We start from the raw sequence: 23,792 nt of genomic DNA on the forward strand, positions 1-23,792 counted from the left end.
AGTAATAATGAAATATGTTAAAACTCGAAATGTGCATCTCTCCATTATATATTTAAATCAGGAAATAAAATCTGTTAAAACAGATTTCAAATCATGAAATGTGCATCGTTTCATTAATGCATTCTTTGGCTTTGTGCAGTTTGTTTGCATTTCTAACCAATAAACCAGTCTTTAATACCTGGAATCAATCCATATTGCCCCGTACCAATTTTCACTGTACCAGTTTACATTAGTTTGTACCACTGCTAAACCAGCCCAACAATGAATAATTAAGAGATAATGCATTAGAAATATGAAGGATAAATCAACTCATTTCAAGAAATAAAATAAGAAAATAAGGATATATTTGTAAGATCGCATAATCCATCTTGTCAGCCAGTGTTTTCATTCTTGAATAAAAGGAATTACAAGACCTGAGAATGTCTAATAGATTGTCTACATTAGTTCCAATGATTAAGTACCAACTTTGTTAAGAAACGAAAAATAAGATATCCAAGTAGTATGGTATACGAAGGCTTGCTATTTTACAATGTTTCAACTTTTAAGGAAAAGAATCAAGACCTTAAATATGGTATACGATTCTTTCGATCTATTTAATCGGAAAATGAGCTGAAAGTGGCGATTGGGAGAGGGAGGGAGCGAGTGTGAAAGAGAGGACACAGCGATGCTAGGCACAAAGAAAATAAAAGTAAAAGAGGAGCGCGCTACATTTGGGCCTCGGCTGTGTTCAGCAAGAGAGAGAGGAAGGAAGAAAAAAAACGAAAAAAAAACAACAAAAAAAATGGGGCGGCGTTTTTGGATAGATCTATTTAAATCTGAGCCCTTCTTTGAAAGAGACAGTAGAGATGCTAAACTAAAGAAGTTGGGTTACGTATTAGGGAATCCAGACTCATTCCCATCTCGGAGAGGCCCTGCTCAAGTCAATTATCAATTTATCATCGTTATTACCGCTCTTTACGCATTTCGGATCTCGAAGACGACATATCTTGTTTATTATATTAAAGGAAACCTCAAATAGTAAAAAACAACAAAATTAATTGTGCTTCATTAAAAAGGTTTCGCTAGTAGAAAGAGGTAGAGTAACTCTACCACTCAAAAGATAGAAAGAGGAAGGCATGAGCTCGTTGCTCCAGCCACCATGCTCATGGGTTTCTCTTTCGAATCACGTAACAAAACCTCTCCTTATTCACTCTCCTTTAAGGTTATTCCTTTCTCTTTTTCATAAATTTATTATGATTATCTATGTCTTGCTTCGCTTTCAGATTCAATTTCTCAGTCTCTTAGTTTCATATGATTCTGTTTATGGGTAATGCAATTGTTTTTTTTTTTTTTTTTTTTTTTGGGTTTATCAGTCTTCTTTTATCTGTGCATTTAAAGTTCCATTTGCGTTTGTCCTTATTTTATTTCCGTATTGTCTGATTATAATTCTTTTCTTTTTTTTAGTGAGTCTGATTATAATTCAGCATAGCTGAAGTGTCTCATGTTTGCTATCAATCGATTAAGTTTGCTTTTTCTGTTGTCGTAAACTCGCAGTCAGCATTTATGACACTTTTTGAACAAAATGGGCTGATATTTGGAATTTTGGATTGTATCTTTACGGCAATAAAACAGTACCATGGCATCACTAAACATTTTTCCAGAGATAATTTTCAATTTTCGAGATTGCTGAGGGTTGAAATGTAATTACAACTTCGTTTTTACTTCAGGTCTGTTAAACTTCGTAGACACTACATTAATTCTCCACATGTTCCCTTCGGCTATTTCTTTTACAATAGAGGTATTCTCTGATTTAAGCAAGTGATAACAATTTCAATTTAACAAACATAAATATCAAGGTTCTTTATGACTTAGTTTTATATTTATAATTTTTTGCTTCACAGGAGAAAAACTAATAACTTTAGTAAGAGCTGATCACATGGATCCACCTGAAGGTTTTGATTTTAGTTGTACATGCTCTAAGTTAGACCAGTTGGCTGCTCTTAATGAGGTACTTTCCAGAACATTTGGTTACTTTTGAATACCAACTAGTTAGTTCTTTCACTGGTGCTTTCCTGGAACAATACAGAAAAAAACATAGAGGTGGCAAATGTTGTATGTCAGGTCAGGTTTGCATTTGATCTAGGTTCAGGCTTTTGGTCAATTTTAGTTTAAAGTGCTTCTGGTCTTGATCTTTTTTTTTTCCAGGTTTTGGGTCAGTTGTGCTTTAGGTGTTCAGGTGCTTAGGTCATAAATAAAATTCAGGTCAGATCATTATTGGTTTTGTGTCAATCAGTCAAGATGATTTGGCTCTCAGTTTATTCTGGTCTTCAATTTGTCTCTTGAGTCAGTTCGGCTTTTTCCCTCAATAAACTAATTTGTCTTTCTTACTGAGTCATTTTAGGGATCATATTGGTTTATCAAGGATCTGATCAGGTCTGATTCGGTTTAATGTGAGTTATATTTAAGGTTCTTCAGGTTTGTTTGTACACCGGATAGGTTGGATTTGGTTTAGGTCTAACCTGATGGTAGGCAACTTGGGGTTTAGGATTATTCCCTCAGCCTCATTGGCCATTGACTCTTAGTACAACAACAAGAACAACCGAGCCTTTAGTCCCAAACAAGTTGGCCATTGACTTTTAGTACTTACATAATATTGCAGGGTTCTAATTGTAAAATTCCCCTAAGATGGATGGCTTTCTACTTCATATGCAGAGCAATGATTGATCGAATTAAACCAATTATTGGAAAGATGATAAACCCACTGATACTGTCATCGAATTTCATGACGAATTTACCCCTTGCATGTATCACTGATCCCACCAAGAGACCTGTGCCCCTCCAGTTAGATGTAACCATCCCTTCATTTCAAGATTTAAAATGGAGCTTTTCTCGGCTTTATTATCTGTTCAATGTGCAGCTCGAACGAAACATTGGCATGTAAGTTTAGTGCAAATATAAACACTTGAATCATTCTTACCTGCTCGTGGCACTAGCTTGATTTTATTTTCTTACTTTGAATGCTTCTCATATATCTTTCATCAGGCTGTGTTATTTGAATCTTTTTAGCTGTTTTGTGTTGATAGTGTCTGTAAATTAGATCCATCTTTTATTGTTGATGATGGAATTCATGCAGATCAATATATTTTACCACAAGCACAAATTGGTCACTGAATTTTGATTAGTCCCCCTAAAGCTGCCAAACATTTTTTCTTCCAATGAAAATTACTCCATTAAAAAAGATAACTAGCACTTTGATGATGTGTACAACTATTTTTCTGACATGTTGTACTTTTTTGGCGGAGGTGGGCAGTGACATCAGCTCCTCTCTATTATCTTTTGGATTGAAAAGATGTCGGGATGACTTGATTGAAAGAAACCAAATTCAGTGACCAAGTTTTGATTATGGGAATAAGTTTAGCGATCTCTGAAAATACTATCCAAAAGAAGGGATCTCTGCAATTATAGGTCTTTTCCAAGAGGTGGTACTGTGATGTGAGAAATTTGAAATGCAGTCCCTAACTACATACTTGGAGTTAATGGTGCACTAATAAGCTCGATTTATTATTATTATTGTGTTGTGTTCTTCAAAAGCACTTCTTGCCCTAGTGTAACAATGCTTCTTGTAGGTCTTTTATTGTTCTGCTCTTGGCGTGCTTCTCTTTTGTCATGATTGGTGGTTTAGTTTTCTATAATTTTAGGTAAAAGCTTCATCTGGAAATTTTCTTTATTTCCCATTTTAAGAAAATTGTAGGCACTAAAGAGATGGTCCCAGTAAATTGCTCTAGTGTTATAGTACATGCTGATACTTGACCAGATTAGATCACTCTTGTTCATCCAATTTGTGGCCTGTGCAGAACTGCTGCAATGGATCAGATAAAAGTCGGGTACCTGGGAGGATATGCACTGTTTGTATCATGACATGCCAATATCTTGAGCAAAAAGAGTTAACATCTGTCAGTTTGAACCTCAAGTTTTGTAGGATTTCAGATTAAAACCTCCATTGAACCCCAAAATTACTAAAAAAAACTATAAAATGATACTTTCTGAAGTTCTTTTTGGAATTTATTAGGCTGTTACCTACTATATGAACTTTTTTATTTGTTTACTTAATCTTGGGAGACGGTTAAACAGGAGTAGAGAATATCCCTTAGAGGATTGTATTTGGGATGCTTGGGCTTGCCTTTGTTCCTCCTCCACTCATTTAAGAGTTGAGTATATCTAGAATTTGTCAATTTTACACCTTTTGTTTTCGTTTGAGAACCAAAATAGTTTTGCAACTCTAACTGAGCATCTTTTGTTTCCTTTTTTATATTATGATATAGCAAAAAACACGGGTTGAACGGGTTCTTGGTTTTATCCTCGCTATATGGGGTCTCTTGTTCTATTCACGTCTCCTCAGCACAACAACAGAACAGTTTAGAGTAATATATTTTTCTTATTTTCTTTTATCATGCAATTATTGTTTCCCTTTCTGTCTAAATTGGATCTAAAACGCTTAACTCTTTTTGCACTAATTGTGAACACCAAAATTGTTTATTTATCCATTATCAACTCTGGTTAAATCAAGAGAAACATGGCTAAACTACTCCCAATAATTTTGCATGTTAGCTGAACCAATCCTTGCCACAGGAGCAAATATTTAAAATGGCTACATCCACTTGGCTTGATTTTAATAGAAAAAATTGGGCTTACAGATTGCAAATATTTAACTTGACCTACAGTTGATGTAATTTCTGAACTCGAAAAATTGTCAGTGTCAGTCACTAAGAAAAGTTAGCTTTTACTTCAACTCTATAAGTATGAGAAAGAATATGAAAAATAAATATTTTTTCTCTTATTTGCTTTGAAGTCTGTGCATCTGACCAAATCAACCATTATCCAAAAATTGTAGTATCATATGCAAAAGATTCGAGAAGGCGCACAATTACAAGTGATGGAGACTGATCATATAATTATATGCGGGGTTAATAGCCATCTTCTCTCCGTATTAAAACAATTAAATAAGTTTCATGAATCAGCTATTCGACTTGGTACTGCCACATCTCGGTACTTCTCCTATTTAGCTTGAAGATTGTCTTTCTAATGGTTAAAGCTGACCAATTAACTTGTTTTGTTATTGCTTATCTATTTATTTATTTTTTGTTTGTTTGAAAATTCAAGGAAGCAAAGAATCCTTCTATTGTCCGATCTACCAAGAAAACACATAGAGAAGCTTGGTGATAGCATGACTAAAGATTTAAGCCACATAACTGTCTTTACGAAAAGGTATATTTTTGTAATTTCAATTGTATCCAATAATTATTTAATCTCTCTATCTCAACTTACCTAATTCCATGTTCTTATGATTAAATAATAGCTGTAGCCTTAGCTTGACAAAGTCATTTGAGAGAGCCGCTGCAAATAAAGCAAGGGCAATTATTATTTTACCGGAAAAAAACGACTGGTTAGTACAGAAGTTATCCTTCAGAACATATTATTTTAACTGCAAGTCTCCTTTTTTATAGTGCATTCAAACTCAAGCAATTGTTATCTCATCTCAAAACCTAGTCAGGTCTGAAGTCGATACAGATGCATTTTTATCTCTCTTAGCCTTGCAACCTCTTCCAAGTATTGCATCTGTTCCAACCATTATTGAGGTAAGATTAAATGATAAATTAAATAAATCAACCTTTTAGTAAAATATACTTATTGTATTATTTTTTTATTCTTGTAGGCTTCAAACACAAGTACAAGCGACCTTCTGAAGTCAATAACAGGGTTGAATGTACATCCAGTAGAAATGGTTTCATCTAAGCTGTTTGTGCAGTGCTCAAGGCAAAAGGGACTCCAAAAGATTTACCGGCATTTATTGAATTACAGAAGTACTGCTCCCAACTATAAGTTTAGTTTATTTTATATGAATTGCTGAATTTGATGTGAAATTCAACCATTTTCAGAGAATATCTTTAACCTGTATTGCTTTCCTGATCTGATTGGCTTCAAGTACATGCATGCACGACAACTAATTCAGGAGGTATAAATTACACTAGTTTTATTTTTACTATTTCATTATTATAGGACATTTGTATAAAGCTCGAGAATTTTCGTAAGAGCCCCTTCCTTTATCTGCTTACAAGAGCCTGAGAGACTCAAGCTTGTGTTCTTAAATCAGCTGGTTGTTGACATTATTATTATAAAATTTTATGACAAGAATTCTGCTTATTGAAATGAATAAAAGTTACTTTCTAAGTAAAAATTGAGAAGATCCTTTTTTTTCTTCAATGGGTATAATTGTTACAGCATGGAAAGCAATAGTATACCAACAAGAACATTAGATATCAGAACAAAAACAAAAATTAGGATGTTATTTTAGTAAATGTTGAAATTCATGCAAATAATGGCTGGCGTTCTGTAATTTATATACAATGCATGGACTCTTTACAATTTTATTGTTGGCTTACTGATAATCATTTTCTTTATTTATTTTTGCTTCATTTTATCACAGGCTATTGTATGCGGTATATTCAGATCTGGAAGGATAATGTTTCATCCATCTAATAACGAAGAAATTAGAGAAACTGATAAAGTACACTTATTCTTCAATTTAAATAAAAGGATGTTTCTTGTTATAATTATGCTCTTTTCTTTAAAGGTTTCTTTCTGTAGTTGCTCCTTCTATGTCCTGTGTACGGTGGTAAAAAGCTGCAAAAATTACTCCCTATTCCACTGAAAGAGACAAGTTCTTCAAGTTTAAACAGCTCACATAATTCTGTAGAACTACAGAAATTACGGCTCAGCAAAATTGTCAAGCGACCTTCAAAATCTCGATCAAAGGTACCAATTATCCAAATAGCTTTTCAAGGGATTTTTCTGGAGATGGAACATATTAGATATATCTGTTCTGTCCATGTTTTTTTTATTTTAACCAAAGTACTATTTGTTCCTCCATTATTTGTGTAAGGAGAAACATAAAAGACAGTTCAAAAAATTTTTCAAGTTATTTTTTTTTGAGGAATTTTTTTTTTCAAGATATTAAGGAAGCTAAGTGTATCAGCAAATATTTCATAATTTTTTACTGTATGATGTTTTTCATATCCAGGCTTACAATGATGTTACAAAGTTAATAATATGATTGATTGAAGTTTTTAAATTTGTTTTTCTATTTTTAATATTGCAGTCGAATGAATGGCATGTAGGCCCCACAGAGTGTATACTGATGATCGGGTGGACACCAAAAATTAGTGACATGATACTAGAATATGATAACTATCTTGGCCCTGGTAGTAGATTGGTAAGTGCAAGTACCTTGTACAATCTCACATTTTTCTTGAAATTAGGATGTAACTTTTGTATATATTGTAAAAAAGGCATTATTTTTCTTAATATTCTCAGGAAATCTTATCTGAAGTCCCAGTAGAAGACCGCAACATGCTCTCAAAAAATCGACTCAAGAATATAAAAGTTTCTCACATGGTGATCTCTCTCTCTCTCTTCTCTCTGTCACTGATAGATTTGTCCTGACAGAAGTTTATGTTGGCAGGTAGGAAGCCCAGTGAATTATGAAACTGTGAAGGAGGCCATTTTAAATGTTAAAAAATCTGGGAAAGGTGGAAAAGATATTCCATTTTCTATTGTTATCATATGTGATATAGAATGGCTTGCTGGAGGTAAACTATTTTTTGTTGGTACGAGTTCAAGGCATGTTAGATAAAAAATTTGAATCAAGTTTAAAGTAAACTTGTGATTTTTTACAGATCCATCTCAAGCTGATAAACACTCAGCTTATTCTTTACTCCTTGCTGAAAACATATGCAACAAATATGACATCAAGGTTTGTACTCATACATAACTTCTAGTATAAAAGAATAATATAAAAATGGACCTTTGGAAATATCCCCTCTTTGCAAAAGAAAAGAGATTTATGGCTTTTTTATCCATTCCTTGGATATTTGTATATTGTTATTTGCAGGTTGAAAACCTAGTGGCTGAAATTGTTGACAGAAGACTGGGAAAACAGGTGACCTTTCTTTTACCTTTGAACTGCCTCATTGCGCTTTTTTGTAAATAAAAGGGGATATTAACTGCTTTTTTGGTTGGTAGATATCAAAAATAAGGCCGTCCCTTTTGTTCATCGGTGCAGAGGAAATTATGAGCCTTGTAACAGCTCAAGGTTCTTATCTTCTTGACATGATTTTCTGTAAAACTCCTTTATCTTAGCAATTTTCTAATGAACAATTATTGAAAACCAAATTTTGTGGTAAATTTCAGTTGCTGAATGTAATGAATTAAATGAGGTCTGGAAGGATATTCTCAATGCTGAAGGTGACGAAATATACATCAAGGTAACATGCATATGCTTATAGGCAATAAATTACTCACAAATAGTACCCGAAATTTCTCAAATTTGAACTAAGTCCCAATTTTTTAGCCCTCCATGCGGAACATCACAAGTTCAAAATCCGGCTGAGAGATCCCTTGTCGATATAATTGGGAGGCTTTGACCTTCATCTTTTAATTTAAAGGAACTCCCAATTTTTGAGGTATCTGCAAATTGCACCAAACAGCTTGATCTCAGCATGCATTGGACTAGAAAGAAATATGAACACTTGGTCTGAAATTTATCATTATACTAGTTTGACAGTTGAGTTCTATTTGCATCTATTTGCAAGAAGCTCAAATGTAGGTGACAATTGAAACTATCAAAGTACCGTTTAGAATGGACAACTGTGCAGATTGTTGATTGCTTGTAACAACTAACAAATACAGCAAAATAGAGGAGGGGGGTTTGGTGTTGGGGGGGGGGGGGGGGGGGGGGGGGCGGAAGAATTCCAAAAAAAAATTCCCCGATAATATCTTTGGCCATACCGATCTTTCTCACTCCATCTGGTCTCCAATTTTACACAGGCTAGAAAGGTATCGAATCTGTTTACTTTTTTCCTATAAACATTTGTCTTACTGGCAGAACTTTACAGGAAGTGGGACTGTACATGAATGATGGTGAGACCCCGTCATTTTCAGAGCTGTCAGAAAGAGCAGTCCTGCGACGAGAGGTTGCCATTGGCTATGTGAAGGACAACAAGCAGGTACCATTTTTTCTAATACCATAACTTATGATTGTATTGAAGCAATGAGGGTAATATCCTGTGCAGTAGTACCAATCATTCTTTTTCCTTTATGTTCTCTATGTTCTCTCTGTTTTTTGGTCATATGACATGTTTTTCTTGCACTTTTGCTTATTGGTACGTTACTGGTACATGCTGGTGGCTGTTGGGGCACTTCCAATTGTTTGTCCAGGTTGCCAGTTATGCTCCAGAATAATTAAACTTGTATTCCATGTAACATATAATATATGCATTGTTGTGAAGCTATTTCATTTAATATGAGCCACTATAATTAGCTTGTTGATTTTATTATAATGTTCTTACATTGTCTTGTTATCTTGAGCCAAGATGGCCTAATTTGCTGCCTACATATCTTTTCAGGTCATAAATCCAAGCAATAAGTCAGAACCACTCTCTCTTAAAATCACAGATTCTCTTATTTTGATTTCTGAGTTTGAAGGAGTATAAATTAGTTAGTGGGGTTCAGGTCTTTAACTCTCGTAATAAAAGCAATTGCTTCATATTTGGAATTGCTTCGTATTTGTATAACCCCAATAAAAGAAGCATGCCATTTTTTCCATACAACTGGTAAATAATCACATAGTTTTCTGAAAATTTTCTGAACAAGTAGATATTTCAATTTAGTTATTTATTTGTTTCTTGGACTGGAACAACGGAGGACTCTGATATCCACACAAGGGACTAAAGTAACAATGTAACCAGATATTTCAAATTTATTGAGACCTATATCTTTAAACATGTGAATTAATTGTTTTTTCGACATCAACCCCTCTCCTTACACTTGGTCTAGATCAGTATGAGAGAGACTAGTTACTCCAATTAATCTAGTTTGTTTGAAGTGATAAACTTGTTTTCTTGATGTAATAGATTTTTGTGTGTTGTTGAAATAGGTGTTTGTTTGTATTGAACTATGTAAATTTTGTTTCAACTTGGTTACTTTAGATGTAAAAGTTTACAGGTAGTTTGGTACCAATTCGGTACCAGCTCCTGTGCTACTTGATTTCTAATTAAATCGGTGGGATTATATCACTTTTATCTTGGAAAAAAAAATTGTTTTCGACATGCTAACAGTTGAGAGGCCCAATTTTGATCAGAACGTAAAACTTGTCCCCACATTTGTCCCGAATGAAATCATAATATTCTATATCCTTTATTAATTTTTGGTGATATTTTATCCGTTATGTACATGATTGTGATGTATTGATTTAATACGCAGCATTTGTACCCGAGAAAATTGGATTAGCTTGCTATGATTTCCGGCAAGAATAAAAGAATTTTGAAAATAATGAAAACGTCAAAATATGATACTCTTAAATTGTTCAATCATAGATCTCTAAATAGTAAATAATATTGTAACAGGTATCAACGTTAACTCTTATAATGTACGATAAGATTATATGATAAGATGAACGAAGTCCATTAATTGATAGGGAGCATCTAACTATCCTCCGTAACAATCCCTCATTTATCCCTCAGTCATTAACTAGAATAATTACTAACTACCTAGGGGGACCACTTACTATTTAGATACCATCTAATATTTGAACGATTTTACAACTGGCGCGCGCAAGTATTCATCTATAATGCATTAAGTATTCATATATAACACATCAAGTATTCATACCTAAGATATCGAGTATTTAAAAAAAAAAAACTGGACATGATTTTAGAGGTGGTTTTTTTCCTCTGTTCAATGTAATCAATATTTCTAACGATCGGTGAAGAATTTTGCAAATCTAAAACCATGAATGTTTTCTACATAATTTTATCTTTCAAATGAGAATCATGATGACATACTTTTGAGTTGTCCGTTGCACAAGTATTCAGTCTCATCGAGAAAATATTCATCCCCATTGTGCAAGTGCAAATATAAAAACTTAACACATCACTCATCCATCTTTTACACGTTTTTATAGGTGATTTTTTTTCTCTATTCAATCTAACCAATATTTCTAACGATCTGTGAGGAATTTTGCAAATTTAAAACCACAAATATTTTTTTACACAATTTTATCTTTCAAATGAGATCCATGATGACATACTTTCGAGTTGTCATTGTGAAATTATTCATCCTCGTCGTGCAAGTGTAAATATAAAAACTGGAAACATCACTCATCCATCTTTTACACGTTTTTAGAGATTATTTTTTCTTCTCTGTTCAATTTAAACAATATTTCTGACGATTTGTGAGGAATTTTGCAAATCTAAAATCACGAATGTTTTCTACATATTTTTATCTTTCAAATGAGATACATTATGACATACTTTCGAGTTATCTGTTGCACAAGTATTCATATCTTGTCACGCAAATATTCATACCTAAGATATTAAGTATTCATTCATACACATTGAAGTATTCATTCTAAGACATCAAGTATTCATTCGTATACCTCGATTTTTTTTCATTTTTTTTTATATCATTTCTTAATACATAGTGGCTTAATTCATCATTAATAAAGCTTTGTTCTTTGCAAATAACTCTCTACTTTACGAGGAAAGAGAATATAGACATGAAAGAGATTAATTGCATCCACAGATACAAAAATATTTTGATACGGTCGACAGTGGTGGATCTGACCCAGCAGAGGCGTGCTCAAGTATTTATTCATACACGTTGAAGTATTCATTCATACATGTTGAAGTATTCAACCCGGCAGAGGCGTGCTTGATTGGGATGGAGTGACGGATGATCTCCGGCAGAACATCCGTTGGAGCGGGAGCTGCAGGCATTGATGGGAAAAATGGAGGCGAAGGCGGAGGTGGAGGTATGAGAGGGATGGAGCTTATCGTATTTATTATTTCGAGGTGGGAGAGGGTGGGAGGTGGGAGGTGGGAGAGGGAGAGAGCTTATCGATGGAAAAACAGAGGCGGAGGCGGAGGTAGGAGATGGAGGTAGGGGCGGAGGTGAAGGCGAAGGTGGGAGAGGGAGGTGGGAGAGGGAGAGGCATATGTGGGAGAGGGAGGCGAAGGTGGAGGTGGGAGAGAGAGGTGGGAGAAGAAGATGAAGGTGGAAAAGGAAGATGGAGGTGGAAGAGGAAGAGAGAAAGATGAAATAAATAAAGGTTGTTAGAAATGGTAGTTATAGTTAAAATAAAAAGTTAGTTAGTTAGGGAATGAATGAGGGATAGATAAGTGGGGATATTATAATTACCCTAATTGATAATATGTGGGAGTTGACTGTCAATGATGATGAGTAAAGCAGAGGGAGCATTACAAAGAGCACTAACTATATCAATAAGTTTTTTTTTTAATCTTTACAATCTATAACTATTTGAGGAGGGATCAAGTTACAACAATTATTTTCTACATTTTCAAAATCCAAATCATCGATCCAAACCGTTAGATGTGATCTCTACAATAAAATGTGCTTGGAGACCAAATTTTACATTGTTTGAAATTTTTTTACTATTTATTAAGATGGGTACAAAAACTAGTCAAATTCAAACCATTGAATTTTGTACCCATCTTAATAAATAGTAAAAAAATTCCAAACAATGTAAAATTTGGTCTCCAAGCACATTTTATTGTAGAGATCACATCTAACGGTTTGGATCGACGATTTGGACTTTGAAAATGTAAAAAATGATTATTGTAACTTGTTATAACTAAAAAATTGTTGTAACTTGATCCCTCCTCTAACTATTTATACCAAAAAGGAAAAAATAAAAAATAAAAGTAAACGCTCACAGTTTCAGAGGATATTGAGAGCTACTGATCAAATATGCAGAAAGTATACAGTTGTAGTGATAGGCTAACCAAATATGCAGAAAGTATAACTGATAAGAACTGTTCAATATAATATCTATATGATAATATAAGAGGTCAAATTTTATGTTTTTTTTTATTATTTTGACTAACCTTTTAGACAGATATAAAATCACTACTGGTCCAAAGTCTTAGGTTAAGCAATTTTCTATCTATCAAAAAATAATATATTTTTTTTACAAAAATGTAAAATTTTGATAAAGGTGCAGTGCCCGTATTGTTGCTTTTTTGGGAAAAAATTATGCCAATACTCATTTTCATTCTCGCCGCTGAGTGCTAGTGGCGAAAATCTAGATTAAGTAAATTATAATTACAGCATTTCTATCTCTGAAATTAAAGTCTCTAAATTTTTTATCATCATATTTTTAAAATTAATTTTTAAATTTCTATTTAACCATGTCAACAATAAATTAAACTGAGAAGAAATAATTTGTACAAGGGTGGTTTTTAAAAACAGCTTCTTAATAAAAAATTGCTCAATAATTTATAAATAAGAAACTGGAGTACATCTCTTAAATTTGAATAGAAACCGTTACGTTACATTAAAAATTTATAAAGTTTCAGAAATGAAGATGCTCTTAGATTCACACAGTTTAATTTAAATTTATACATACATTGAAGCGAATTCTTTACATTCTAAATAGTCTCCAAATTTTTTTTACTCTATCTTTGATGTTATATTTTTTTTGCTTCTTCAACAGCCCGCGGCCTAATCTTTGATGTCAGATACCGCCGAAATTTTTAAATATACCATGGTTCAAAAAAAGATAAACCCAAACACCATTTTTTTGAAAAATTTCGAATTTTGACACGGCCGCATCCCGAGGAAGCGGCCACCTTATTTCGGGCCGCTTCTAGGCGATGCGGCCAGGGCCGCATCCCGAGGGAGCGGCCACCCTATTTTCAGTTCAAAGTCACATGAGAAAAAAGCAAAAAAAAAAAAAAAAAAAAAATGGGCCGCTGCCCCTAAAACCCTAAAGCCCGCAGAAAAGTGGCCGCATCTAGGCGATGCGGTCATGTCAAAATTCAAAAATTTTCAAAACTGGGGTGTTTGGGTTTATTTTTTTTGGGATGATGATATATTTAAAAATTTCGGCAGATACCGTGAACGATAGTTTTCATCTACAGACTACAGTCCACATTGACATATTTCTTACATAATTTGTAAGGAAAACTTATGTTATTTATTATTTGACGATGTATTTTCAGAAGTGAGATTTCAATAATTTACGACTTTTGTCGATAAGGTTTTTAGAAAAGTTGAGTTTGTTTTTAGAAATAATTTTATTAATTTGTTATTACGATTCTGATGTATATTTCTCTAAAAGTTACATGTGCTCAACAAAAACAACTCCATCATAAGAAAACATAATAAAAAATTTATTTCTGCAATGAGAAAATAAATTAAACACAGTTAATAAAAAATAATCTAATCAATGAATCCGACCCTAATGTTTTGTAAAAATAAATGAAAATTAATCGAATTAATGTGATAGTCCGACTCTATTTTTTTTTTAAATAAACGTGTAATAATAATAAAATGATTTAAAAAGATATTTAATTGAATGATAAAAATAGTATCGTAAGAGGTTGAGCGTTTGAAACTCAAATAAAAATATGAGTGAGTCTATGGCACTATGCATAGCACGGATTGGTCCAATATTTTTGTTTTCAAAATTCAAATGGTCGATCCAAATTATTCAATATGATTTTCATATAAATATGTACTTACAGACCGAATTTTATATATTTTAGAATTTCTTTACTATTTGTTAAGATAGGTAGAAAATCATTGTTTCTAGATGGTTAAGAATTTTCAGATCAAGCAATTTTCTATCTATCTTAAAAAATAGTAGAAATATTCTAAAATATATAAAATTTAGTCTGCAATTACATATTCTCAAAAAATTTATACATAGGAAAATAAAAAAATGGAAATGTTAAAAATAAGAAATATCGTGTGAAAATTTGAAAAATGGGAAGACAGTAGGGACCCATGGCATCCCTGCAAAACGCCATGGCACACTCAAGACCGTGAAAAAAAAACGAAGAATTTTTTTTTCATAAACAGGACATCAGGGGGCAACCCAACCTAGAAAAAGGAAAAAAAAAAAAGAGTGGGACACTATAGGACAACCTAACCCAAGAAACAAGCTCCCAAGATTGAGGAGGGAATAATTTGTTGATAAGCCAAAATTGTATCTATTTAAACCTAGGGTTAGGTATGTAAATTAAGCCAAGTTTTGGTTAAATTAGTTTAAATTAGGTTTAATTAGGTTAGAAATGTCCAAAAGTTCAAGTTACTGCCCTAGTTATGTTTGTTTTACAGGTAATCAAGTGTTTGGACCTTAACGAAGCAAAATGAGTGAGTTAGCACGAAGAAATGAGCTTCTGCCAACATTTATTGCGGCCCGAAATGGAGTTATTGCGGCCCGCAACCAAACAAGTCAGAGCCTCTTCATTACAGCACAGTTATTGCGGCCCGCAACGCACTGTAGCAGTCAGCCAAAAATAGAGTCTGAACTTAAAACGGCCATAACTTTTGACTCGTAACTCCGATTTAGGCTTGTGACCACTCTTTGGAAAGCTAACGAGAAGATCTACAACCTGAGAATATAAAAGGAATGTATTGCGACCCGCAAGGACCTCTTCAGAATTTTTCTGCGCAGTCTGTTAACTGCTACAGTACATTGCGGCCCGCAATTAGGTCGGTTCAGAGTCCGAATTTGCTATTTTTGGTTGGTTATTTCTAGGTTTTAGAGGGGGCTATAAATAGGAACCTGTAGAACAGATTGGGGGACGTTTTTAGGCAGAATTTCTAGGGTTTCAACAAGAAAAAGCAAGGAAAAGCTAGAAGAGAGAAGAAGGAGGAAGAAATAATTGATCAATCGGTTTTATTTGTTTTCTTTCTTTCGGAACTCTTCTACTTTTCTTTGATTTGATTTGTATCTTAGCCATGACAAGCTAAGGACTCTTCTAGGGTAGATTAGGGTTGTACTTGAAACTTTTGTTATGATTTAGTTGGTTTTATTTTATATATTCTTGTTCTTTATTATGATCTATTCTTTATTTTAATTGATTGTGAGGACTTAATCGAAATCACATGAAACCCTAGGATTTGGTATTTGCAATTGAGAAATTGAATATTAGGTCCAGACCATAAGGAATAGGGTATTTGATAGGCTAAGTACCGAGAGGTGACGCTTGTCTTATACGGGCTTTACCTAATAGTTTAGAGAATTGTGCCAAGTACCGAGAGGTGAAAGATAGTTTTCTAGATTTATTGGGACAGTAAGAACTTAATGACTTTAGATTAGGGTAGCCAAGTACCGAGAGGTGACGTTTATTCTAATTTAAAGATTGTATTAATATAGAGATATCCCTTTGTACCTACAACACCCAACTGTGCCTTCATAACTAAAAGAACAAATTTAATAAACCAATTAGTCATAACACTAGTGGATAGGAACCCTAAGAAACCTTACTTTCTCATACTTGTTATAAACCGAATTTAGCTTTAAGACTTTAGTTTAATTCAATTTAATCACAACCAAACCATCCTAAAAAAAACAAACAAATTCCTTTTATTTTCTTTTACTAAATTAAATTGATTAGGTTAGACTTGAAATTCCGACTTGTCCCTGTGGAGACGATCCCTAAGTACTCCTCGATAAGGTTGTACACTTGCAACCAAATTGAGTGCAATTTAGGATTTATTACTTGCATTGCATAATTCACATCAGTTGTCTCATGGCGTCTCACTTTTTTTTTGTTTTCTGGGTTGGGTTGTCCCATGACGTCCCACTTTCGAAAAAAAAAATTTCATTTTTTTCAAGAGGTTGAGATGTGTCATGGCGTCCCGCATAGTTTGTTACTGCCTTCTCATTTTTAAAATTCTCAAATGACATTTCTTATTTTTAATATTTTTTTTGAAAATAAGATAAGGGTCAGGTCTTATCTTATTTTTAATATTTTTAATATATATTTTTTTTTCTTATGAATAAAAATTTCAATACATATTCATATGAAAATCAGTTTGAATTTACTATTAAATTTTGAAAACAAAAATATTAATATATAAATACGGACCAATCCGCACTAATAGTAACATAGACTCACTCTAACAATATTATGAATATCAAATAGTGAAGTAAATAACTTGCTGGCTGCCTGGCTCCCAACTTTTAGGTTAAAAATAAATAAATAATGTGACGATCATTAGAAAAGAATAGAAGTCTGGTCAATGGTCATCTATTCCACATGGCTTTTTCTTATTCTTTCTGGGCGATTTTTAGCCGTTTCTTTTTCCCAGTACGTCGATAAAATCCTCTTCATTTTTTGTCTCCGCTGTCGCTCTGTCGTGCTTCTCCTTCTCCTGCACAACTCTAATCAGAAGTTCAGAACTCAGAAGACCGCATCAGTTCCAGGCCTTCGCGTATGCTAGCTGTCTTAAGTCTGTCGTCTTCTCTTTGGAGTTCCTAATGGCGACTTCACTAGGCGTGCCATGGTTCCCCTTCTCTACCAAAACCCTCCAAACCCTCAGACAAACCCTTCCCCTTTCTCTTTCCAAATCCCTCCATTCCAAACCGCTACTTCACCCCTCCATTTCCCGCTCGCCTTTCACCCTCCGCCTCTCCCACCGCCACCTCTCCTCCCGCACTTCCGCCTCCGCCGGAAACAACAGCGCTTCCGCCTCCGGGGGAGGCGAGAACTACGATTTCGACCTATTTACCATTGGCGCCGGCAGTGGTGGGGTCCGGGCATCTCGCTTAGCTGCCAATTTCGGCGCCTCAGTTGCAATTTGTGAGCTGCCGTTTGCCACCATTTCTTCTGACACTGCTGGTGGCGTGGGGGGAACGTAAGTACAACTCATTATCTCCTTACTCATTGGATATCCTTTTATGCTAATCATAACTCAAAGTGTATCATATAGGAAATGCATTTGATATATTTTTCCTTTTCAACTAAACTCGAGCATGTGTTGTACAAAAGAATGCCAGTAAAAAATTCCCAGCTTCTATGGTTTCACTAAGATGTTAAGATGTTAATGGAATGTGTCCTAAAATATATCATGCTGTTCCTCTAATCACAGATATTCTTTAATAAGAATTTTATCCCCAGGCTTTGCAATTGCCATAAGGCCTCAAGTATCCCTAAAAGGCTGGTAATTGATATTATTACTTAAGCAAATATTAATATGTAGAAGCTTTAGATTTCAGAAGAAGATTTTTAAGTAAGCTACCAAAATACTCCTAAACTAGATAACCATCTTGCTAGTTTTCGTTTTTTATGTCTAGGTGTGTGCTTCGCGGATGTGTTCCTAAGAAGTTAATGGTCTACGCTTCAAAGTTCAATCATGAGTTCGAGGAGAGTCATGGGTTTGGTTGGAGTTATGAAACTGACCCAAAACACGACTGGGGAACACTAATAGCCAATAAAAATGCTGAGTTGCAACGCCTCACTGGTATCTACAAAAATATTTTGAATAATGCTGGTGTAACTCTAATTGAAGGCCGAGGAAAGGTAATATGGTTTTCTCTTGAAAAACTTCTTTATGTAACCACCTGTTGCCAGTTGGTCAAGCACAAAAAAAGATAAAAGATAAAACTAAGATCAATTAAGTAGTTGTTATTCTTGCACCAATCTATAGTAGTACTTCCTACTGATTGATTTTTGTAGTCGTGGGTCTACACCAGCACCAAGTTTGGTTTAACAGCAAAGAAAGACAACAATAAATGAAATGAATAGGCGGAAGATATTTAACTTTTGAAATTTATATACATCAAATGGGGCAAAGAAAGCCATACAAAAATGTTGATGAATGTGGGTTAACCTTAATTAAGGCTTGAGGAAGCACTGTATTGGTCCTGGGATCATAATTCTAAAACAGAAGTCCAAAGGCAAATTTTAACTTCTCTTTTTGTGTTTTATTTCATCTACAGGTAGTTGATCCACACACTGTTAGTGTGGATGGAAAACTCTACTCGGCCAGACACATACTCATAGCTGTTGGAGGCCGGCCTAACATGCCAAACATACCGGGCATTGAGCACGCTATTGATTCTGATGCGGCTTTGGACTTGCCTGCCCGGCCTGATAAGATTGCAATAGTTGGAGGTGGGTACATTGCTGTGGAATTTGCTGGTATATTTAATGGCTTAATGGGTGAAGTGCATGTGTTTATTCGACAGAAGAAGGTGCTTAGGGGCTTTGATGAGGAGGTAAAAAAACAATCAATTGGTAAAAATGTCTAAATTTACCTAACTTCTGTGTTATCAATTTAATTATTTTACACATTAGGAGTACAATGACAATTGATGGATCTTTTTTTTTTGGTCTTGGGTCCTGTCGTTCCTGTATGTGAAATGGCTTACTTGGGGTGTGGAGAGTAGGTTCCAATTGGGGATTTGGAGATTAAATGAGACGTTTTGATTTTAGTGAACTGATTTTTTAATGCACAATTTTGCATTTTGGAGATTGATTGGGGATATGGGGTTAGCTCTTCTTTTTTTCTTCTTCTTTTTTGTGTGGGGGGTGTGTTTGTGTGGATTGGGGTTTATGGTTATTTTGTAATTGGCAAAACCTGACCCAGCTAAAAGTGCATGTGACCATGACCCTAACCCATTTTTGAAAATTCAACGGCCCAAAATCCATCCAAACCCAATCAACCTGCTGTCAGAGATGGCCCAAACCCAAACCAGACCAGCCTGCCACAAGACCAAATCTGCAGGATGGAGCGAACATCCAAAGCAACCCAAATCCAGCCTGACTAACCAAAAACCCAACACAATATAAACCCAATGAACCAAATGTGGAACAATTCGACCTGATAGACATAAGACCTGAAGCCGAAATGACCCAACTGAAACAGAACTGACTTGTATGATTGCCACCTGTACTTCTTGCTAAATCCGTGCTTAATTGAGGTTTTAATGAAATTGCTTTTGGCTTACTAATCTTCACTTGATTGAGGGTTTCGGCCATATCGGACCCAAAAAAGGTTCTCTACTAGTTTTTGCACACAGATTAGTGAAAATAATACAAACTAAATTTCTCAAAGTTGCATTACCTCCCTTGAGGAAAGCTAATATTTTTTCTAATTTTTTGGACAGATTAGGGATTTTGTTGGTGAACAGATGTCACTTAGAGGCATAAAATTTCACACAGAAGAATCTCCTCAAGCCATAAGTAAATCAGAAGATGGTTCACTTTCTCTGAAAACAAATAAAGGAAAAGTCTCTGGTTTCTCTCACATCATGTTTGCAACTGGTCGGAGACCAAATACAAAGGTTTATTTTTAAACTTTTTTAAGGTGCATTTCATGTTAACAATTTTTTGAATACACTAATTAGAGAATTGCAATGTAGAACTTGGGATTAGAGGATGTTGGAGTGCAACTGGCAAAAAACGGAGCAATAATGGTACTAAAAATTATTTATTTATGTAGTACTTGGACCGGCTGCTAGAAAAAACCCGTTGCCTGTGGCCCACTCTAGATCAATTCGAATCTAACTCGAGCTCAACTTGCTTGATTAGACTTTTGGCTAGCTTGAGCTCCAGCTCTAACCTGAAATTATTTTCTTTGACTCGAGCTCTATTGGAAATAAATCGACATGAATTTAAATTATTAAATTTGCAGTACTTAACGATAAAAGACATGACATGCTTTTTTTATGTATATGTATTTTTTTCAAATTTTATTATTAAATCAGAATAATGTTGATTAATAAATAAATATAATCTAGCAATGAGTGAACATTAATTATTCAAGATACTATGAAAATAAATAAAAGAAGTCCTAATAATGGAGCTCGTGTAGAGCTCGAGCTCAATTTGAGTTTGATTTAGCTTAAGCTTGATAGGTTTTCAGATCGAGCTTGACTCGACTCGACTTATAATTATATCAAGCTAGAGTAGGGTCAACTTGACTTGACTTCTAATGAGACCCCTGTCTCCCACCTAAAAGATTTATTTTTGTCCATCTTTTTTGCTTTATTGAGCATATAATAAAAAATGAATTGTGAGAACGAAAAAGGTGGCATGTTGAGGGTGTTTTCGACATTTCTTTGTGAAATGTTGCTGGTGTTCATGATATATATTATTTTTTTCCTTTGTTTTGGGGCTTGGGGTTTCCCTTTCATGCCACCTGGCAGTTGGATGCTTTATAACTAAGCCTTAATTTATACAGTTATGCCTCATCTGTGCAATTACACAAATAAAAGTTAAGAACTTCTGCAAATGAAATATTGAGAAAAATGCCAAGGGAAAATCGTTTTCTTTTCATTTTTAATTATAGGTTGATGAATACTCGAGGACAACAGTTGAGTCAATTTGGGCTGTGGGAGATGCGACAGATAGGATAAACCTGACACCTGTTGCATTAATGGAAGGAGGTGCTTTTGCGAAAACAGTGTTTGCTAATGAACCCACTAAACCTGATCATAGGTTTGTTAATGCATCCTAAATCTCTTCTGCTTCTTGAATTGAAAGTATATGTTAAAAGCTCTCCCTTTTTTTGCCATTTTTTTATAGAGCGGTGCCATCAGCTGTGTTTTCCCAGCCACCAATTGGGCAAGTCGGCCTTACTGAGGAACAGGTGAAGTGTTTTTGTCCTTATGCAGCACTTCGTTGGGAACAATTTTATGATGGTCCTGTAAAATGTCAAAATGTAAACCTAAAAATATTATGCATTTATCTGAGAACATCTATACCCCTTGCAAACATGAAGATAATATGTTATTGGTTAAAAGAAAAATTGGTGAGCAGAGGCATGTTTGAAATTTTACATATTTAGGGATTATGAGCAATAAAGAGGAATCATGCTGATGTTTCATAGAAGCATCTTGAACTTATTTGCATCTTCGTTATTATTATTTTTTATTCTAATGCAAGGCATCTGTACAGGCAATTGAAGAATATGGTGATGTGGATGTCTACACATCTAACTTTAGACCACTTAAGGCCACTGTTTCTGGTCTACCTGACCGGGTTTACATGAAAATGCTTGTATGTGCTAACAGTGGCAAGGTTTTGGGTGTACACATGTGCGGTGATGATTCACCTGAAATCATACAGGTTGGTGGCAGAATAGATAATTTTTTATATTTTATTTGCTTTTCTTCTATTTGGCTTTCTCCTTTTTCTCTCTTTTTCTTTTTTGCATGTGTGGATAATGGGGAGTGGGGAGGTGGAAGGAATGTATGCAGTATGCTTCTTCTAAGCTAACCATAGAAATAAGTACAAATTATTGTTTCTGCTGTAGCTTATTATTTTCATATTTTTGTTGTTTGCTTCTGCAATCTGCATTGTTTTACATAATAATCCATGATATCATCACCTACAGTAGGTCCTTTAAATGAAGTTCTAAGATATCCCAGGATCTTGATTATTGTGGGCTCTGTTCCTTGGAGATTCTCAATTCTTGATTAAGATCTCGTGCTATAATGGTGCGAAAAACCATAAATAAGTGGGGATATAGGACTGCCATCCTGCTGTTTGGATGGAACTGAGAGGGGAAACTAAATGAAAAAAATATAGCTCTGTTAAAGGACCAAACCAGAAAAGTTCTGAACTTTAAGGTTCATGACTACGACCGTACTCTTATTTCAGAAAATTAAAAGATATTGCATGAACATGCTTGTATTATATTATTGCAGGGTATAGCTATTGCTGTGAAGGCAGGATTAACTAAGGCGCAGTTTGATTCAACTATCGGTATCCACCCAACAGCTGCAGAAGAACTTGTGACAATGCGAACTCCAACTCGAAAAGTTCGCAGAAATTCTTCGTCTGACGAGGTTTCTTAAGAAATATTTGCTATTTATTTTGTCCTTGCCTGTTATATTAATGTTTTGATTTGATTTCTTATCCAGCAAAAGGTTAAAGATGCAGCGAAATCAAGTACATAGCGTACCAAGGAATGGTATAGTCCACAATTTCTTCATCAATGGAATTTTTAAGGAACTTTTTTTGTGTGTGAGAAAGTAGGGAGAAACCCACCGGTTTTATTGAAACCAAAATAGCGCTTATACCAGACACTAAATAGCTGCTATCTAACAATTGCAAACCATGTTTAACAAAGCTCTGCACAGTACAAACTAAATTTGATTCTTTCATAGAAAGCACATTTTAAATTATAATGTCAACTTCCAAGTCTTTAGAGTCGGCTGAAACATTTCCATACCCAAACATTTGTATGGTATCTCCTTCCATCTCCTTTATACCAATCATTTGTAATTGCTTTTGCATATTAAATAATTGATATTTATTTTATGAAGGGTGGTTTATTGGATATTGCAGGTTCTGGTGAGGCTGTCTATATTTTGCATATTTTTTCTAATTAGGTAATTTTTAATAGAAAAGTTTTGAGATGGAAAATAATATCTTTGGATTTAGTCTAATAAATTTTCAATTTTTTGTCACGAGTGTAAATCACTTAATAAGTTATGAGGCTTTGCGATTTTTGTTTAAATGTCGTTATTTTATGTTTATTATTGTTTTTGCTAAATAGCGTTGTGTTATCTGTGCTCTGTAAATAAATATATTGTTGCTGCAACGGAACATACTATAAGCGGAAAAAAAAAATTCTCATACAAAATGATATACTTTCGTAAAAAAAATAATTATTCAATAATAAAAAAAATTGACCAACATATTCTCATACAAACGTAAAACTGACTTTTTACTGGTACATACCATCTTTATGTTGCTAACAGAGAAAAAATAGAAAAAAAAATATCAAAATAAGTTGTATTATTTGCTTTTGTCATATTATGACAAATTCTGTTGTAATATTATGGCTCTTGTTATTGTAAATGAAAAAGAAATGAGAATCAAAAGAAATGAGAATCAAAGGAAGAAAGACTAAATAGACTTGTGGCGAGTATGTGCGGTGAACACATATCTAAATAAATTTAGACTTTTATATGTAAAAAAATATTAAAAGAT

At 34.3% G+C, this 23,792-nt stretch overlaps 2 protein-coding genes across 7 annotated transcripts; both read left to right on the forward strand.

Moving 5' to 3' along the window:
- The first annotated feature begins 956 nt into the window (after positions 1–956).
- LOC144559195 (ion channel POLLUX-like protein, putative (DUF1012)) lies at positions 957–9,816 on the forward strand. Of its 5 annotated transcripts, none has more exons than XM_078308179.1 (24): positions 971–1,201; positions 1,707–1,777; positions 1,881–1,987; positions 2,639–2,916; positions 3,606–3,677; positions 4,111–4,186; positions 4,302–4,400; positions 4,871–5,025; positions 5,140–5,244; positions 5,336–5,422; positions 5,531–5,615; positions 5,693–5,840; positions 5,916–5,992; positions 6,464–6,544; positions 6,625–6,792; positions 7,136–7,249; positions 7,351–7,431; positions 7,499–7,625; positions 7,713–7,789; positions 7,928–7,975; positions 8,059–8,128; positions 8,227–8,300; positions 8,931–9,041; positions 9,441–9,816. In XM_078308179.1, the coding sequence occupies exons 1-24, from the start codon at positions 1,116–1,118 to the stop codon at positions 9,525–9,527; spliced, it is 2,484 nt and encodes an 827-aa protein (XP_078164305.1). In that variant the 5' UTR covers positions 971–1,115; the 3' UTR covers positions 9,528–9,816. The 5 variants fall into 5 exon arrangements, with proteins under 5 accessions (XP_078164308.1, XP_078164307.1, XP_078164305.1 ...); XM_078308180.1 differs by having other exon boundaries at positions 1,902–1,987; XM_078308182.1 differs by lacking the exons at positions 8,931–9,041; positions 9,441–9,816 and adding an exon at positions 8,387–8,740 and having other exon boundaries at positions 957–1,201.
- Positions 9,817–17,118: 7,302 nt separating this feature from the next.
- GR (glutathione reductase) lies at positions 17,119–23,316 on the forward strand. Of its 2 annotated transcripts, XM_078308184.1 has the most exons (11): positions 17,119–17,703; positions 18,143–18,368; positions 18,788–19,066; positions 19,958–20,134; positions 20,213–20,266; positions 21,142–21,290; positions 21,378–21,441; positions 21,750–21,920; positions 22,502–22,642; positions 22,718–22,767; positions 23,145–23,316. In XM_078308184.1, the coding sequence occupies exons 1-10, from the start codon at positions 17,327–17,329 to the stop codon at positions 22,751–22,753; spliced, it is 1,674 nt and encodes a 557-aa protein (XP_078164310.1). In that variant the 5' UTR covers positions 17,119–17,326; the 3' UTR covers positions 22,754–22,767; positions 23,145–23,316. The 2 variants fall into 2 exon arrangements, with proteins under 2 accessions (XP_078164310.1, XP_078164311.1); XM_078308185.1 differs by lacking the exon at positions 20,213–20,266.
- Positions 23,317–23,792: the final 476 nt, after the last annotated feature.

Source organism: Carex rostrata, chromosome 9, assembly GCF_964058835.1.
Source record: "Carex rostrata chromosome 9, lpCarRost1.2, whole genome shotgun sequence".
Classification (NCBI taxonomy): domain Eukaryota; kingdom Viridiplantae; phylum Streptophyta; class Magnoliopsida; order Poales; family Cyperaceae; genus Carex; species Carex rostrata.